An 18,256-nucleotide genomic window follows, 5' to 3' on the forward strand; every position below is an offset into this window, starting at 1 on the left:
AGATCACTTACGACTGAGTTTTTCATCATGGCTTTGACTGTGAAGCCCTCAGAAACCCGGGAGTGAGGCTGGTGCACCGGGAGCGGCTGTTGTGCCAGCAGCTTGGTCCTCTTCGGCATCTTGTCTAGGCATTTGTTTAAGCTCAAGGTCTCTTTTTCTGCCACCATCTTCCTAGAAAATGTCTTGTTCTCATAAAACGTGTAGTAAAAGAGTCAGTGGGTTTTACGGATGTGAGAAGGAGGTCGGGAAAAAATGTAAAAAGGCGCGTTAATGGTAGAACTTCAACCCCCTCGTAGTGCCCAGGTTGATCCAGATGTTTGGCAGCTCCTAGGTGAAGGGAGTAGAGGGGAGGGGAGGGGCGGGAAGAGGGCTGGACCGTGGCTAGAGCTGCAACAAGCTTCTAAAGGTTAGCCTCCCGGTTGCTAAGCGACGCGTCAACACGGCGGCCGAATGGTCCCGCCCCCCGTGACGTACGTTTCCTGGGCCTCAATCCCGAAGGGCGGCAGGCGGCGGGAGGCGGGCGGGGGTGAGGAGAAACTACGCATTAAAACTACGACTCCCAGAAAGCCCCGGGCTGCGCGCCGTTCGCGCGTGCGCATTCCGACGGCCGGGCACAGGGAGGGGAGTCTTGGACGATTTAACCCCGGAGCGCCGCTGGTGGAAGGCGCGGGTGGGCTTCGGCGCCCTGGTAGTCCTCGCCCTGTCCGGCAGCCTCCACCTGCCCAGTGACCATGATCGGTACGTGGGTGCCTGCCAGGTACAGCCTCTCTGCGCCGTCCCGCGCCCTGCCGTGGCGCCACGCCGGGCCTCGGCCGACGGGGACCCCAGGGTGCCTGCCAGTGCCAACTGTCAAGGGCAGGGCGGCAGCGTCCGCGCCGTCCTCTGCCCGCGCCGGCGGCTTCCCAGTGCCCGCCGTGGTCCAGGAGAATAAGTGCGTGTGTGTTCTAAGCCCCCACCCCGCCCCTGCTGTGACAAGCTTCCCACTGAAGACAACCTGGCGAGGGACCCTGGGGTGCTCCTCCCCAGGTGGACGCTGGGTTCCACTATCCCACAGCGAGTGCACTGCTCAGTCAGACCTGTGGGGGTCCGTGGGAAGGCCTTCCTGTCCGCCCCCATTTCCATCCCTCAGGGAGCCTTGGTCGGTGTCTTCCAGTTTAGGACAGATTGGGACCCACTGTCTGTAGGATTCTTTAAGGGAGACCCTAGCGAAGCATTGACTCTAATGGAAGGTACCTGGTGATGATGGTTGTCATCAAAAGAAATTCCTGCAGGTGGATTTAAACTTCTTGCTCCCTGGGATTTTTTCTTTTAAATCTCTCATTGAAGGTCTGAGATGAACGATTAAGAGTAAATCATAGCGGGCCGGCCCCGTGGCTTGGTGGTTGAGTGCGCGTGCTGCGATGCTGGTGGCCCGGGTTCGGATCCCGGGTGCGCATCGAGGCACCACTTCTCCGTTCATCCTGAGGCCGAGTCCCGCATACAGCAACTAGAAGGATGTGCAGCTACGACATACAACTATCCACTGGGGCTTTGGGGGGAAAAAATAAAATAAATAAAATCTTTAAAAAAAGAGTAAATCATAGCAAGGGTTAAAACCTTTTGCATAGTGAATCATTAATTCACTATGCAAAAGTTGTTTTTTTTTTTTTCCAAACACAGAATAACCTAGGTGCATTTTTGTGAATAAAGCTTTGGAAGTGGCTACTAGAATTGTTTATAAGCACTGTGATGTATAAGATTAGCAAAGTTCCTCTCTTCCAGGGTTGTTAAACCAAAAGTTATTTTAGGGATTATCTCTGAAAATTAGTGGAAATGCACAATATGATTAGAAAACATTGCTAGTTTGGAGTTTATTATGACAGAGACTTGTTTTAGATTATGCATTGAAGATTTAGTGAGTTTATTTTAGGATTATTCTTGACAGGCGCCACTTACAAAACACTTTTGATTGCAGCGAGTGCATCTGAAGTCAGATGTGGTTTGTCCAGAAAGATGAGAGGTGGATTTTTAAAATATGTAAGTTTGTATGCAGTGATAAACTCTTCTTAAATCTTTTATTTATGAAAATAATGTTAAAATGTAAAACATTCTACCTGTAACTAGGAGAATCATGCCAGTTAACTGACACTGTCTTTGCAGCAATGATAAAACCTAAAGATGTCCAACTTTTCTTACCTTTCTAGCCTGGTATAACTTTTGGTGAATGACTTTTGAAAGCTGTCAAATTAATAAAAATGTGTAAATATTTAGGAATCTTTTGAACCTTTTTAGGTGGCAGTTACACAAGATCCACTTGTAAACACAACTCTGATCTGAATCAGAAAACCAAGTAGAAGTTTTTCAAAATCCATACTATCACTATTTTATAAGAAAAAATAGTCTATACCTTATTTTGAAGACAATTGCACAAATTTTAATTCAACTTAATGTAATGCGTGAATAATTTTAAAAGAAACATTTATGGTAAAGCTATATAAAGAAGACAGGAATTTAAAGATCTAAAAATCAGGGGCCGGCCCCGTGGCATAGCGGTTAAGTGCGCGCGCTTTGCTGCTGGCGACTCGGGTTCGGATCCCGGGTGTGCACTGACGCACCGCTTGTCAGGCCATGCTGTGGCGGCGTCCCATATAAAGGGAAGGAAGATGGGCACGGATGTTAGCCCAGGGCCAGTCTTCCTCGGCAAAATGAGGAGGATTGGCAGATGTTAGCTCAGGGCTGCTCTTCCCCACACACACACAATAAATAAAGAAATATTTAAAAAAAAAAAGATCTAAAAATCATCATAATTCTAAATTCTAATAAATGATTATATGAATAACTTTATTAGGAGGAAATATGTTTAGGCAGTTTAGTTTTTATTTGGGATTTAGGGCCACAAGAAGGAAGAGTACGGTGTGGTTGATTAGACAATGTCTAGTAATGACATGGAGAATATGAGGTGGATTTAAAAGGCATTCTTTCCCATACTCCAGCTATTGTTTTACATAGTGCAGATAAATGTGTGTTACAACATAAATAATTAAATCCGTGCCCCTTCCCAGGACAAGTACCTTCCATATAAAACCATGTGGACAGTGTGCAATACATTATTTTATACAACTAGTTGCATTGCCCAATTCTGTTGGTGGGCATATTTTAATAAAAATATTAACTGCCAGTTTTGGACTTGGTTGTGTTGAATAATGCTAAAGGTTAGTGAAAGTGGAAGCAAGTGAAGGGACATCTTAGAGGGATGGGTTTCCTGTTTCCGCAACTAAACTTGAGAGCCAAGAAAGATGTGAGTCTCTGCGCAGTGATAAGCTGGAGAACAAATACACATGTATCTGGGGATAGTTTTTTCTGTTAAAGACATGCGTGCTACTCATACTTGCCCCTTTCATGCCTGTGCTCTCTTTAATTGCTACACCCTCGTTAATGCAAATAGTACTCTTCTACTTTATTTGAATCTTCCATCACTTTTGAGGAAAAACAAAAATGGGTTTCTCAGTGGAATAGGAGTAAAGGAGATTGACTATTACCTCACTACCAATAAAATTACCTTCCTTTTACTTTCTTAAAACCCGGGATTCCTTCTTGGCACGGAGACTGTTTCCAAAGTACTTACATTCCCCACTTGGATTATGATTGATATGTTAAATGCCCTGACCCAGACAGCTACAGAAACATAATCTAATTGAAGTCGATGAAAAACTATAACTTTGTGAGAAGTGTGGAGAAGGACTTGAGGATAATCTAAAGCAAAATAGAAAAGCTTAAGAAAATTCAACTTAGAAAAATGTAATTTTGGACACCTCTATTAAAATTTATTTCACCCTTTTTTAAAATTAGCAATTCTTTGTATTTAAAATTGAATTTTAGTAGTGATATTTGAGGTATATTCTAAATGTCCTGCAGAACTGGATTCAGGTATTTGAGTAGTATCAGATATTAAAGTGCTTGGATATTTATACAACAATGTTGCCAATATTGAAATTCAAATTCAATGTCTTATTCTTTAAAAAGGTTTGTGATTGAGTTAAAAAAAAAAAAACAATAATTAGAACATAGTCTGTTTTGTACGTCGTTTAACTTAACATCTCTTAGAAAACTTGTATATCTGCATGTACAGATCCACCTCACAGTAATTCCCGCCTAGTGTTTTATTTTCTGGATATATACAAATTATGCAAATACTCTTCAATAAATGAGCATTTAGTAGGTTTACAGACAATTGCTATCATCAGGAATGTTTGTGTCCATATCATTTTATTTGAATGTTTAAGTATATATGTAAAGTAAAAATCTTATTACAGTTTCTGGGTGGATTTTTTAGTCAAAGGGTTTGTAGATTTTGAATTTGACTAGGTATTTCCAAATTGTTCTCAAATAAGTTGCCCTATTTTATACTCCTGTCTACCGCAACAAGGTAGCAAAGAGCTGCCCTCTCCCTGTGGGCTGAAAAATTACAAAAAGACATCCCTCCCAGGACTGACTCAGCTTTCACCAGCAGAGCACCTGCTGGGTTTCCCCTCTCCCCCTCTGCCTCTCCCTAGGTTTAGTGCCTCTGAGCAGTGCACAAACTGCACAAAGTGTGTTGTCCTTGTTGGCTCTGCCCTTCCTGACAGTGTTTATAAGAGTGCCCATTTCCCCCTTGTGTACCATAAACTATTTTTACTTTTGCCTTTCTGATAGATGAAAAGCAGTATATTTTAATTTTTAAAATGAACTTATGAAGAAAAAACCTGCCACTTTTCATTTGATAATGCTTTATTTTCACAAAAGCATATCTAATAATTGAGCACCTACTGTGTGCCCAGTGCTGCTCCAGGTGCCAGTGATACACTAGTGAATAAAACAGAAAAAGATGCCCTGCCATCAGGAATGTACAGTCTAAGTTTACTCTTTGCCCACAAATCTGCATATTTGTTTTAAAGCTCGTATGTGGTGAATGTTAATTAAGGTCTCAGAATTTATATTTCTAGTTGAATGTACTGTGTACTGCTACTTTCCCTTCTATTTCAATAATTTGAGATGAAGAGTGACCCTGCGTCTGAGTACCCGGGGTAGGCTCTAAAAGCTTCTGTTGATGATGAGATACAGTTGTGCCACAAAGAAGTTCTACTAAATTTTGGCATAGAACATTTCATGTAATTATGTACAGTTCTTCTTTGGGTCCAAAAGCTCTAAAATGATGACCTTATGCCCTTTTCAGTTTTGGAACTATTTCTAAGGATTTTTTTTTTTTTTGAAGTCTGCATTTTTTTGAAACCTCATAGCTTCATTGCTTGAAAATGATACAGTGAAAGTACTTTGTATTAAGATATGCAAATGCATTTCTACCTCCACTTCTTTGAAAAATGCAAAAAAAAAAGTTCTCTCTACTTCGAAATGCTTCATATTTATGAAAGCAGTTACAGTGTAGAATACTTGATTCTGTTAGCTTTTAGTTCTTTGATCAATGGAAATTGTTTCCTACCTGCTGTTTCTTCAGCCTTTAATTGTGGCCCAGTGCTTATTCAGTGTTTCTGTTTTAATTTGCATTTAATGAGCTCATTTTAAATGTTTCTTTGTAGTAATCTGAATGGTTTCTCTCTTAAGTTTTGTAATATTAAAGAAAGATTTATGTGACAGCCGGCTGCTTTATGTTGCAGCTCACCTTCCTGGCTTGTTTATTTCACCCTATGGGAGAACATCGTACTGCAATTCCTTTTAACCCAGATTACTATTTCCCCCACTCCTATGTGTCCTCATGAACTAGGACTTTCACCAGGCTAATTCAAATATCTGTTTTCACTAAATAGAAAACTTTCTTCCTTGGATTAATAGGTATTTCAATTCACAATAATGATTTCAGTGTTAGTTCGTTCTAAGGTACTGGATCAGGTGTTGCTGGGCGGGGGGGGGGGGCGGGTGGGCCTGTGGGTAGTGATGTGTATATATGGCCTGTGGGAAAGGGACACGAAGAAATATGAGAGACCATTTGTCCCCAAGGAGTCTGTGATCTAGTTGGACTGATAAGACACGTATTTGGGGTAAGGATTCCACCCTTTCTCCAACAGAAGCAGAGTAGTTAGAAAGATATGTGTAGATAGAAACTCACACACGCACGATTTTTCATGTTGTTCTCTCAGCTTTGAATGCCCTTCCTCTCCATAGTACATCTGGAAACTACTGCTCATCCTTCAAATGACACCAGCTTTATATGAAGTTTTCCTTAAGATCTCCACCTGTGTCACCTCTCACACTTCTCTATCTGAAGCAATTAGTTCCTCCTTTAGAATCAACCCAGATTTTAGCAACTACTATTTGTCAGGTGCTTGCTCGTAGTGTAGAAGGTGTACAGAAAAATAAAGGTTTGAAATCCTTAATGGTAAGTACCATGATACAGGTTTATACAGGGAAGCCCTGGAGAGGGCAGCTAACAGAGACTGGTGGATCCACTCTTTCTAGAGGAGCCATTTGAGTTGCCCTGAAGGATAAGTGGGAATTAACCAGATGAAGGCAGCATTCTAGATCCAGGAAGAGACATGAGCTGTGGCATGGAGGGGAGAGGGAAGAATGGAATGAAAGGCATGTGGTGAGGTGGAGGCTGGAGGAGTAGTCTGGCACCAGTCTAGAAGGGCACAGTATGTGAGCAATGTCAAGGAGAGTGGCTTTTCATTTGGTGGCAAGGAGGAGTCATTGAACCATTGTGTACAGGAGAGCATTATGAACGGATTATATTTTAGAAGGATGTCTATGGCCGTAATGGAAAACTGTAGTATATGCAATAGTGCCAAGAAGTCCAGGTAACTGTTAATGGCTTCTTTTTCTCTCTCAAGTGGGAGATGATCTTCCACTGAGAGTGAAAGGACAGTCGTGGGGTAGGAATGGTGACAGTGATCTCATATATCATTAACTCATCTCTCATCAAGGGCCATATTTCTAAAAAAAATGTTCTTATCTTTATAGAACCTATTACTGTCTCTCATTGACAGGTATGCCTTTTTTTTTCATGTTGCTAAAGTTTTAAATTTATTTGTGTTCCAAAAATAATTTGTATCTCCTTTGATAAGTGGCACATGATACTTAGGTTTCTATTTATACTTTTGTAAATGGAGAAAACAGTGTTGCTATAGCTAGAGCTACTGAGTGACCTAGAATAGTGCAGAGTCGAGTTTCTTCCTTTTTAATATCTGCATAACTTACATGCCTGGCTGTGTATTGAGACCATCCTTGGACAAATGTTTGTATTTTTAAGAGTACTGATGGGTTATTGATGATTTCTCCAATTTACTTTTACTGTAAGACTTGAACAGGGTCCTCCATAAAGGGTAACATTAGAGCCCTTAACATTGGAAGAGAGAAAAATCTCTGCATACGATATATAGCAACCTTACCCATCCCTCAAACCCCCACCCACCCTCATCAAATTAGGAAAAAAAAATAGTGATTAGGGAACTAATATTGGTATTCCAATTGAGACATTTTCATTATTTATCTATATAATTGATGGATGTGCTAGTTATTGCTATTATTAAATGTTTTTGGAGTTTCAGTGCATAAATAAGATGACCTGAGATGAAGCTTTTGTAACTGCATAGTAATTTTTTAAGCTTGTTGTTCAGAGTAGATCCGTTTTCCAGAACATGGAAAGATAAGAATTAGATGCCTGAAACTCCCTCTGTGTTAATAATGTAGAGAAATAGGACTGAGAGTTTATAATGTCTGTGTTTCTGAGATCAAGCAACCTGTGGCTGTAGCATCCACCTGCACTCCCCCTTTTCCTTTCCCTCTTGTTTTTTCTTCCTCACATTCCTCAATTTTCTCAGAAGCTGGAATTATAACATTTTGTTCTTCAGTTCACAGGAGCAGCTGTTGTCTGAATAATTAAATGGTGAGCTGTTTCCTTGCTTCCACAGGGCTTGACCATTGGGCTTAAAGGGTTTCTGAGGGTCCTGACAGGAGTGGCCTGACTCCACAGCCTGGGAGCCACCATGGCCCTCCCCGCTAGACAGGGAGTTGTCTGCAGGAAAACTATTTGTAGGCCCAGCCTGTGCATTTTGTTTTCAGAGGAATCTGGTCCTGATGATAATATTTTCCCTGAGCAAGAGCTTTGGGGAGTGAGGACTCTGGGTTGGCTGGTGGATAGGGCAACAGTTGGGCCCACTGCCTGGAGAACTAACTATTTAAGAGGAAGAATTCATGCTTTAGCATGCTTCTCTCTACCCTTGGACTCTGGCTTGTTGTTTCCAGCTCTCTGGCCCATCCTTGGGGAGTGAGAGGTACCGACTGAAGCACAACTGAGGCGGTATTCTATGAGTTGTTGCTTATCTGGACTGCTGGCCACAAGCAAATGTAGACTGCCCAAGTCAGTAGGCTTCCACCAAGTTTGGATGTTTATGTGTGACAGTATCTACAGATGTTTTTATTTTTTAAATTTTATTATTTTTGTGTGTGTGTGAGGAAGACCAGCGCTGAGCTAACATCCAATGCCAATCCTCCTCTTTTTTGCTGTGGAAGACTGGCCCTGGGCTAACATCCGTGCCCATCTTCCTCCACTTTATATGGGACGCCACCACAGCATGGCCTGACAAGCGGTGCGTCGGTGCATGCCCGGGATCTGAACCGGCGAACCCCGGGCCACCACAGCGGAGCGCGCACACCCAACCGCTTGCACCACCGGACCGGCCCCTAAAGATGTTTTTAAATGAAGATGCCTGAATTAATAGTATCCGATAGGAATTGTATATGTTTTACTGTGCGGTAAATTTAGACCTAATTATATCAGGCAAACAGAAAATAAAATACAGTGGAGGTCTGATAGTTCCTTCCCATTCCTATTCATTTAGGAATTGGTGAAATGCCCAGCCAGTGATAGATAGGGGGATTTCTTCCTTTATTGTCACCCTCTCTAGAGTTTTCTTCTTTCTTCACTGTCCATTTTTGTGTATGTGTGTGGCAACTTCGATTTCTCACCACCTGCAAAGTTACTGTCAAATGTATTGATTTTTTTTCTATCAGCTTGATTTCAAGGAAGTCACCAAATAATCTTATTCTCAGTATGTAATGCTAGAGTTTTACACTAGGTGTATATGCTTGCCTTTAAACCATGGCAATTACTGGGTACTGCAGCACATTTTATAACTCTATTTTGGGGGTCAGGGAGAAGTTCTGGAATAGTTCTTGTTTGGGGCCTAACATCTAAGGAACTTCTCTATTGGATCCAATCATGGTTGTCACAATTCTTCGTGTATAAATTTATTTAAAAAAATCCCTTCTGGCTTCTGCAGCCAATTTAATCATTTTATACCCAATAGAATGCCGATTATGCTGGTAAAGTTAGAGAAGGGGTGGTGATGTCATTTGAGTTCAGGTTTCTGGAGGTGACATGATTTTTTTGGAGGGGGGGGCTCAAGCAATGATAACAGAGTGATTAACATTAATGACCTAAGACTGATAAATATATGTGAATTCTTTAATAGTTAAGAAAGATTTTGGGCTGGCCCCGTGTCTTAGCGGTTAAGTGCTCGCGCTCCGCTACTGGCGGCTCGGGTTCGGATCCCGGGTGCGCACCGACGCGCTGCTTCTCTGGCCATGCTGAGGCCGCGTCCCACATACAGCAACTAGAAGGATGTGCAGCTATGACATACAACTGTCTACTGGGGCTTTGGGGGAAAAAAAAAAGGAGGAGGATTGGTGATAGATGTTAGCTCAGAGCCGGTCTTCCTCAGCAAAAAGAGGATTAGCATGGATGTTAGCTCAAGGCTGATCTTCCTCACACACACAGAAAAAATAAATTAAAAAAACTGTTTAAAAAAAAAAAAGATTTTGTTTTAAGTATTCACGTAAGAGCTTAGTTACCATAACTGAAAACTAGATAGCGTTAGGTACCATTTATATATATAAAAATTTCAAGAAGTAGACCCCAAAATTGTTATCTTTGGATTGTGGGATTTTTTTGCATTGTGGTTTCTGTGTTTTTCAGATCTTCAACATTAAGTATATAATATTTTGCAAATACAGAAATGCAATAAATGTTATAAACACAGTCTTAAGAATAGGACAAATGCATCACCATTGTAATATGTGTAGCTTTTGTGAAAAATTAAGTCCAATAAATTACTAGTGGTAGCATCAAGAAATTTCATATTCTGGTTATAAAAGTAGTGTTTTCTGGAAAGCACACATGAGTACCATAATTTTACTAACTTGTTTCAATAGCGTTAGACACTTTTGAGGCATGGCTCAGTTACCGTGTTAGTTTCCTGTTGCTGCTGTAACAACTTACCGCAAATTTGGTGGCTTAAAACAACACAAATTTATTCTCTTACAGTTTTGGAGGCCACAGGTCCAACATGAGTTTTCAGGGGCTAAAATCAAGGTGTTAGCAGGACTGGTTTCTTCTGGAATCTCCAGTGGAGAATCCTCTTCCACTTCCTCCCTGGTTCCTGGCTGCCTCACTCCAGTCTCTATTTCTGCGGTCATGTTGCCTTCTCCTTCACTGTAGTCAAATCTCCCTCTGCCCTCCTCTCCTAAGAACACTTGCGATTACATTTAGGGGCTGCCAGGATCATCTCCCCATCTCAGGATCCTTAATTTAATCATATCTGCCAAGTCTCTTTTGCCATATAAGGTCACATTCACAGGTTTCAGGGACTAAAACACGGACATCTTGAGGAGGTCCTATTCAGCTACCACAGTTACCGTTAAGGCTTTCACCATTTGAAAGCTGATTTTGAAGAGTCTTATTGTGAACTAAGGTTGACAGATAGAGGACATTGCCTTAACAGCGATACTACTTGATTTTGCCTTTTCTGAGGTCATTTAAAGGCAGTGCAGGGCCGGCCCTGTGGCTTGGTGGTTAAGTGCGCGCGCTGCGATGCTGGCGGCCCGGGTTCGGATCCCGGGTGCGCATCGAGGCACCACTTCTCTGTCCATCCTGGGGCCGAGTCCCACATACAGCAACTAGAAGGGTGTGCAGCAGTGACATACAACTATCTACTGGGTCTTTGGGGGCAAAAAAAAAATAAAATAAATAAAATCTTTAAAGGCAGTGCAGTAATGTTACACATGAGGAAGCTAGTATTTGTTTTGTGCACTGGTTGGTAAGGCTGGCCAAGGACGTAACTCACTTTTCAAGGTAGTGTTCCCAGGTGGCGAGAGAACATGTGGCGACACTCCAGGACTGAGATGGTGAATTACAGCCCGGTAATTTGCTGTACCAGGTGCTCATTTGTATCCTGTAGAGCAGAGGAAGCTTTGTTATGCTTTTGACAGGAAATATGCCTTCACGCAGCAACACATGATCAGGCAAAGCAGGAGCAAATAATCATTTTATGTACATTTTGATTTCTTATTTGCCAGTGACTATGAACGTCAGACAACTAACGCTCCTGTGGAGTTGTTTAACATTGACCTGCCCTTCGTAAATAATAACTAATCTGTCTTGGTTGACAATTACACAGTTAGAAGTTTCAAATAAATTCTAGTCAAGTTGTGAAGGACAAAAAAGAATGAAATCATGTAGCTTAATTTGCTTCATTTTTTTTTAAGATGTCAGTAGAGAATTTGGTTTCATGAAGGCAGTTTTGGCTGAAACATTTGAAAAATATTCCACTATACATTGTTAGTGCAGTTAGGAGAAACTCTAACAGAAATATGGAATAAATTTTTAAAATAGATGCAGAATTTGATTTGTAAGAAAACAAAAAGTTTATTTTTATTGTAAAAAAGAAGTAAGCAAATAAATGTCAAATTCAACAAACATTTATTGAGACTCACAGACCTGTGACGGGCACCAAGCCTGCATAGCTAAATGAGGAATCATGATTTAGGGAAGATGCTGTGTACACTTGCAAAATAATGATCAGCAATAACAGAAGCTATAAAGGAAGCGTGTTTAATTATGTGGTAAAGCAGAGGAACCTCCAGAGCAGAGGTGGTATTTGAGCTAGACCTTGGGGTCTGAGTGGTCTCCTGAGCAGGCAAATAACGAAAGTGCATTTTAGACAGAGCAAGGCCTGGGGGCTGTAAGCAGACGCTGTGTTGGGGAAGGAGGAGTAGTTGACAAAGATAGAGCAGAAGGAGCCTGCAGGAGGAAGTCATGAGGGATAGGGGTATAGAGGGTCGGAGCCTAGCCATGGCAGTGTTCTATGCCATGCTGGAGAGTTCGGGTTTTGCTCTGTGAGTAACGAGGAACCACTTGGTCTTAATGCTAGCCACAGGCATGGTCAAATTTATTTTTAGAAAGATAGCTTTGGCAGCAAGGCCAAGTTAAATCTCCCTCATTTACTTTTGGCTAACGGAGAAATGATGATGTTACTAGTCTGGTCTATCTTGATTTAATAAAGAGCATCAAGTCTGCAACCAACGGACACTTTGTGTTGACTTCTAAGGCCCATTTGGGCAGAGGAAGCAAACATTAATGCCTGCAGTGGTCAGTGGCAGGTAACCTAAATAACTTGGTGAATCAGGACTCCTCCAAGACAGTAGGGAGTGGCAGTGTCTGGGGTTGAACGTGAGAAGTGAATTCAAATTAAAAAATAAAATAAAATTGACAGCAGCTAAATTAAACACTCAGAGTCTATTGCACTGCTTCCTACATACCAACTTTAGGCTATTGGCACAATTAGCTGTACTTTCATATAATCAGAACAAACAAATCCTCCAAAAGAGGATTTTACAGACTTCAGATTATTTTGACCGAATCATTTTCCTGCTCAAGTTTCAAGACCTAACCTCATTTAATTTTAAGGTTGTGTGTTTACTTACCTGCCTCATTCTTGAGGGAAGAATTATGTTTGTGCATGATAAATAATTGTTGAGTGAGTAACTGTTGTGAATGAAAGGAGAGGAGACCATTGTCTTCTCTCCTGTTTTGTCTTCTCCAGTCTCCCTCCCTGTTTCTGAGGTTGAGGCACCTCCTTAGAAGAATCCAGTCTCTGCTGCTACTGACCTTCGGAGTGTAGCCTCATCTCGTTTATCTTTGTGGCCGCCAAGCCCAGCATAATCCCAGTAAGTGTTGACGTGGATGAAAAAATTAACGAAGAGAGCTAGTAATTATATGGTTTGATTTTTGGCGTATGCTAGGTATATGAAAATGTTTCATATTCTGAGAAGATGATTCATTAATTTTGGGAGAGAGATTTTAGTCTGTCACGTTTTCCTGTGCAAAAATTGGAGCTAGCACAGAATGATGACTTTTTCCCTTTTTTCCCCTGTCCTTTACTGTTGTTTCTCCTTATTGCTTCTCCAACGCTGCCCTTAGAGGGAGGCCATCACATTATTGCAATTCTGGAATGAGCTGGGATTTTAAAGTAGTTGCTCTGCGCGGGATGTTTAGGGTATAAATCGCACGGGCGCATTGACTCTTTCCTCCCTTTTGCTTTTAACTTTACAACAAATGTATTTTGCTTCATTGGGATCTGTATTTACTTGTTTCCCTAGTGCAGCTTTTCTCCTTGGAATACTCTCCATAGAAACATATGCTCAAAGCTTCAAAGTAATTACAATATCCCTAAAAGCTTCTTAATCACATTACTGAAACTAAATGTTAAAAAATTTGATTTTCCTTGATCCAATCATTTCAATTTAATTTTAGGCCACTGCATGATTGATTGAGGAAACCTGGCAGGCCACAGTCAAGGAGTGTTTATAATGCCTAAAGCTTGCACTGAAAACTTCAAGGCAATTTAATTTGGGTAGGAATTCATTTTAATTATTCTGAGGGTTTTGTTTTTTTTAATGGGAAAAATAGATTTTCATGCTCTTAGTGTTTGACCGGCTCTGATGTCATCCATACAATCCTCCTCCTGGAGTGTTCACACGCCTCCTCCTCAACCCTGCTAGACAAAGACCCTGGATGATGGAAATGTCCAGTTCTAAAACAAAGACCTGAAGTCGGATTTTTTCATAATTGTTCTAAAGATGTTCTTTCTTGTTATTTGTAAGAGAGATTTAAATTTTAACCTTTTTTTGAAATTATGGGTAGTTTTGAAATACTGGTATCTGTTTACAGTAATCAACCACAACTCCAGCAGTGTCTTTGCATCAGGCATTTATTCTGCCTCCACCTAATTAAATAACAGGACATGCCAACAGCATCACTTATCCATGAGGATACAAAACATGAATAAACATATCTACCTTTCCCTCATGGCTCACAGTGGGGCGGAGAAATGGTCATCCATCAAATTCATGTCTGTGGTTGTTCTCAAAAACGATTTATTTTTATTTTTAATGAATTGTAGAGACAAGTGAATATGAAATTACTCTCTGAAGCAATTTGAATTTTCCTAATTTTTAGCAGTTTGTTTTATTCATATACATTACAAAGGGGTAAATCTAGAATATATCAGATTTGACACTTAGCTAGAAGTCTGAACAAAACTCTGAAGTAGTTTAATGTTGATTTTTGTAATTCTGCTTCAAAATTGTTATTTCATCCTCTTTCTCAAGTTCTTTTTTAATTTGCTTTTAACAGTAAGTCATAGCTAATATAAAAATCTTTTGCAGTTAATCATGCACAAAGCACTTGGTGCCGTTTGAGTTTTTATTAAATTTCTGAAGGTGAATTTTGAACCCTAAATACTTTGCTTTTGTAGGATTTTTGACAATGGAAAATAAAATTATGTTTCTCAACTCTTTATTCTCTGAATCTTTTTAATCTCTCCATCCCTGAAATAAATAATGGTCTTCTAGCCATTTTTCTGCCTCCATGAGGATAGACTTATTGTTTAGTTGGCTGATTGACGGTACTTTTGAAAATCACGCTAGGAATCAAAATAAAATATTGCCTGTGGCTAGTAGTACTCCTTATTCACTTCCTTTCCCATCCAGGCCATATCTTACCCTTCCCCCTAAACTAGAATATAACAATATCCCATATACCTAATATTTCTTCACACAATATTGTAGTGAGGTGGGAGTAACAGACCCCTTCATAGGGGTTTTGCTATGGGAGAACTGGAACTGAAGTGAAGAATTCCTGTTTTGTGTAGAGTTCCCATAGGAGAACCCATGGGTTTAGGTTCTAGGAGATAGGGAAATGATCCTTGGTTTTTACATTCATGTGTTACTGGTTTTCTCATGCTTTCAACAAAGAATCTATGATGAGTAGCTTCAACTTTAGCATATCTATGGAAGTTCATATTTGAACATTAAGTATGGGGATGGTTGCCTGAACTGGGCTTTATATCAGGTATCATAGGTGGTTCAAGCCAGAGATAAGCATGTTGGGCTTGGGAATTGATTTTTACTCTACTTATAGACTAATAAGTTAGCCTGTTAATGTTGGATGAATGCTGGCAGAAGACACGAGACTCATGGGTCAGAGACAAAGGATTTCATTACTTGTGGCACAGCAAATTGCATAAATGTTATCATAATTACACCAGTTTTTTTTGCCCCCAAATTCCACAGGGGTTATGTGATATGGCCCAGATGGATGCTATGCAAGCAGTGGATTTGCATTGCAGAGGAGGACCATTTATTGAGTTTAAAGAATCTACCACTTTTACAGCAAGCAGTAAACAAACCTTCTCTTTGTCTGGGGATAGTCCTCATTTCTTAAGGTTATTGGATGCATAAACAACCCTAAGAAATGGCCGAGGTAAAAGGGAAGTCAAGGCCATGCAATCTTTGTCCACTCAGCAAGACATGCATGGGAAATAAGAGGCCCAAATAAAACTCTCTCTCCCAATAACCAACAGCTTTCCCTACACCGTCTTAGCTTGTAATGAATTTTCACATGAGTATTTCACTCCATGGTCATTCTGATTAATTGGGTCAACAGCACTGGGACCAAATCTATTCAACTTGTCTCATACAGCATTTAATTTGAGCTGTGATCAATAGGATCCCAAGCAGCAGAAGGAGGCCAACTTGTAATATTGACTCCATCCATCTGGCCCCGCCCAGGGTCCTGATTTAGCCTACTATGAATAAATCCTAGGTAGAGACTAGTAGGTCTTAATTAAAACAGTCTAAGTCAAGTCTATTATCTATTATGACTCATACAAGGAAGACTGAAGTGACTGGCTGGTCTTTGGTGTGATTGCCAACAATAACAGGGGGCAATAGAGGGTCCAGAAAGCAACCCTCTTGGCCAGTGGAGAGCCATTCCATGGTCCACTCTCCCCTGCATAGAGAGAACAAGTCACTGTGTTTGGAATTTGCTGCTACACTTGATTTGGATCACCATTAGGCTACATAGACAGTCTTCTGAGTAGCTACAGCCTCGATTACCAGACATGGAACAACCTACAGCTGCTTTGGAGTTAGGACAAGGCTGTGAATCTGTATCAGTCAGATTGAAACAAGGTTGTGTCAGTCTGGGAGTTTGCACAGGTATGAGGGGAAGGTCCATGTTTTGGAGCTGCTGTTGATTGGCATCAGGCATAGCAGAAGAGTTTAGGACCAGCCATGTCCACATGACTTTTTCTGTTTTTGTAGCCCATAGATGGGGATGACAAGCTCAGAAGTGGTTCAGTGAGTCAGACCACCAGCACTGCTGCCGTTTGACTCACATAGATCATTTGACTGTTGCACCAGCTGAGGTACTGGATATAGGGGACTAAAAGAGCATTAATCACTCTCCCCTGTACCTCCTGGGATTTGAAATAACCCCCTCCCAGTTGCCAGGTTTCTTGTTCTCCTCCACAGCCATGAAATTGGTATGTCCCTTCCCAGTAGCTATAACATTATCTTTTCTCCAATTATCCCCTACTTGTATCCAAACCTTTTGTCTGGAAGGGTCAGGTATAAGTAAAATAAGGGCATTTTTACAAAATTTATTCTCCAATTTTCAAAATAGGTCTATGTAACTCCGTAATCTTTCTGGGGATGGCTACATCTAGTGACCAAACTGCCTTACTAAGTAAGGTGTGTAGACCAAGAGGCTGTGAGAGAGGTAGAGTCAGAAATCTTTTTGAGTTTTTTAAGTCTATTTTACCTCTCAGTAATGCCAGCAACCTGAGGATGGTAAAGGTCATAAATGTCCACTGATCACTTTTACTATTGGCCCATTGTTGAGAGGTCTTTATGGCAAAAGACATACCATTGTCAGACTAAAGATAGTATGGAAAGCTAAAAATATGACAGTTTGGTTTCAAGAGCCACAGTGGAGTAGCCAAAGTCAGTGACTGGACAGTAACCTGAAAAAGTGTTGACAGTGGTAAGATGTTAGGGTTATCCCAAAATAAGAATCAAGGGTTTGATGTAGTCAGTTTGCTAGGAGTGGACAAGGCAAACATAACCTTCTTCACTGCAGGACAAACAGGCCAACTTTTGGTGGGAGTTGCAAGTCTGATATGCAGTGGTAGCCTCTGCATCAGAAACAACTTTACTTTGGGCCCTGTCCATGATGGCAGATGTGCTGCCATGTCTGCCATATATGGTATAATAGATGGATCCCAGTAGTGATGACAATGATCTGGTCAGCACAGGCTTGAAAAACAGCTTGATTCCAATTGGTCTCATCAGAGAATGGGCTCTTACCATGGGCATCTACATCAGTGACCCAGACTGATAGGCAGCTATGATTTATTTCCACAGTTTGTGGTCCTATAGAGGGATGTCATTAATCTGCCAGTCTAGAGTCTTTCAAATGGCAGACTGGACAGACAGCTAGGCCATTGGCAATAGTCTAAAGGTCTGTAAAAATATAAAGTGCCTGGCCCTTGGGAGCATTGCCTAAGACAAGAATGACATCTTTCAATTCAGACCATTGTGCTGACTGGTCCTTACCACAGTTGGTCTTCCAGAGCTGTCATTGGTGTTGGATGGCTGCTGCTGTTCAAAGGAACCATCAACTTAACTTAGCCAAACCATCAGTGAACTAGGCCCAGTCATTGAAAGAAATCTGTGAGAGCACTATTGAACCAGAAGCTTTGTTTCAGGTGGTGGAGTGGGGAATATAGTTTCCCCCAAAGGAAAAGCTGCCATTTTTTTCATGTAAAACTGAGATGATGCTAGGGCCAGACCAGCTACACTCTTGAATATACCATTTCTGTTTGTCTAGCAGGCCTGTTGGGGCCTTCCCATGTCATTAATCATTGAGTCCAAGTAGACCCACACAAAAATGAAGTTGTCAGGTGTTCATTTTCCATAAGAGCTTAGTTGCATATTAATAGCTACTTGTTTCAAAAAAAAAAAAAGCATGGACTTTGTGGCTCCATCAAGAAGGTGATGCTACTGTACTGGGAAATGCCCTCCATGGGCAGCAGTTCCTGAATGTGAAAACCCCTTCTGACACTTGTGGGATCTGTAAAGTGCAGACATGTAGCACATCAGTTCT

General features: G+C 41.1%; 2 protein-coding genes across 3 annotated transcripts in view; one reads left to right on the forward strand and one right to left on the reverse strand.

Moving 5' to 3' along the window:
• Window positions 1–189, reverse strand: part of PACRG (parkin coregulated) — a 481,211-nt gene extending 481,022 nt beyond the window's left edge. For both annotated transcript variants that reach the window (XM_004440544.2, XM_087425049.1), the window contains exon 1: window positions 12–189. In XM_004440544.2, the coding sequence (XP_004440601.1) occupies window positions 12–167 (156 nt within the window). In that variant the 5' untranslated portion in view covers window positions 168–189. The remainder of the gene's footprint in view (window positions 1–11) is intronic.
• Window positions 190–622: 433 nt separating this feature from the next.
• PRKN (parkin RBR E3 ubiquitin protein ligase) overlaps window positions 623–18,256 on the forward strand; it is a 1,259,401-nt gene continuing 1,241,767 nt past the window's right edge. The window contains exon 1 of the mRNA XM_014795395.2: window positions 623–738. Within this exon, the coding sequence (XP_014650881.2) occupies window positions 732–738 (7 nt within the window). The 5' untranslated portion in view covers window positions 623–731. The remainder of the gene's footprint in view (window positions 739–18,256) is intronic.

This window comes from Ceratotherium simum, chromosome 38 (assembly GCF_057802395.1).
Source record: "Ceratotherium simum simum isolate JZ-2026a chromosome 38, ASM5780239v1, whole genome shotgun sequence".
Classification (NCBI taxonomy): Eukaryota; Metazoa; Chordata; class Mammalia; order Perissodactyla; family Rhinocerotidae; genus Ceratotherium; species Ceratotherium simum.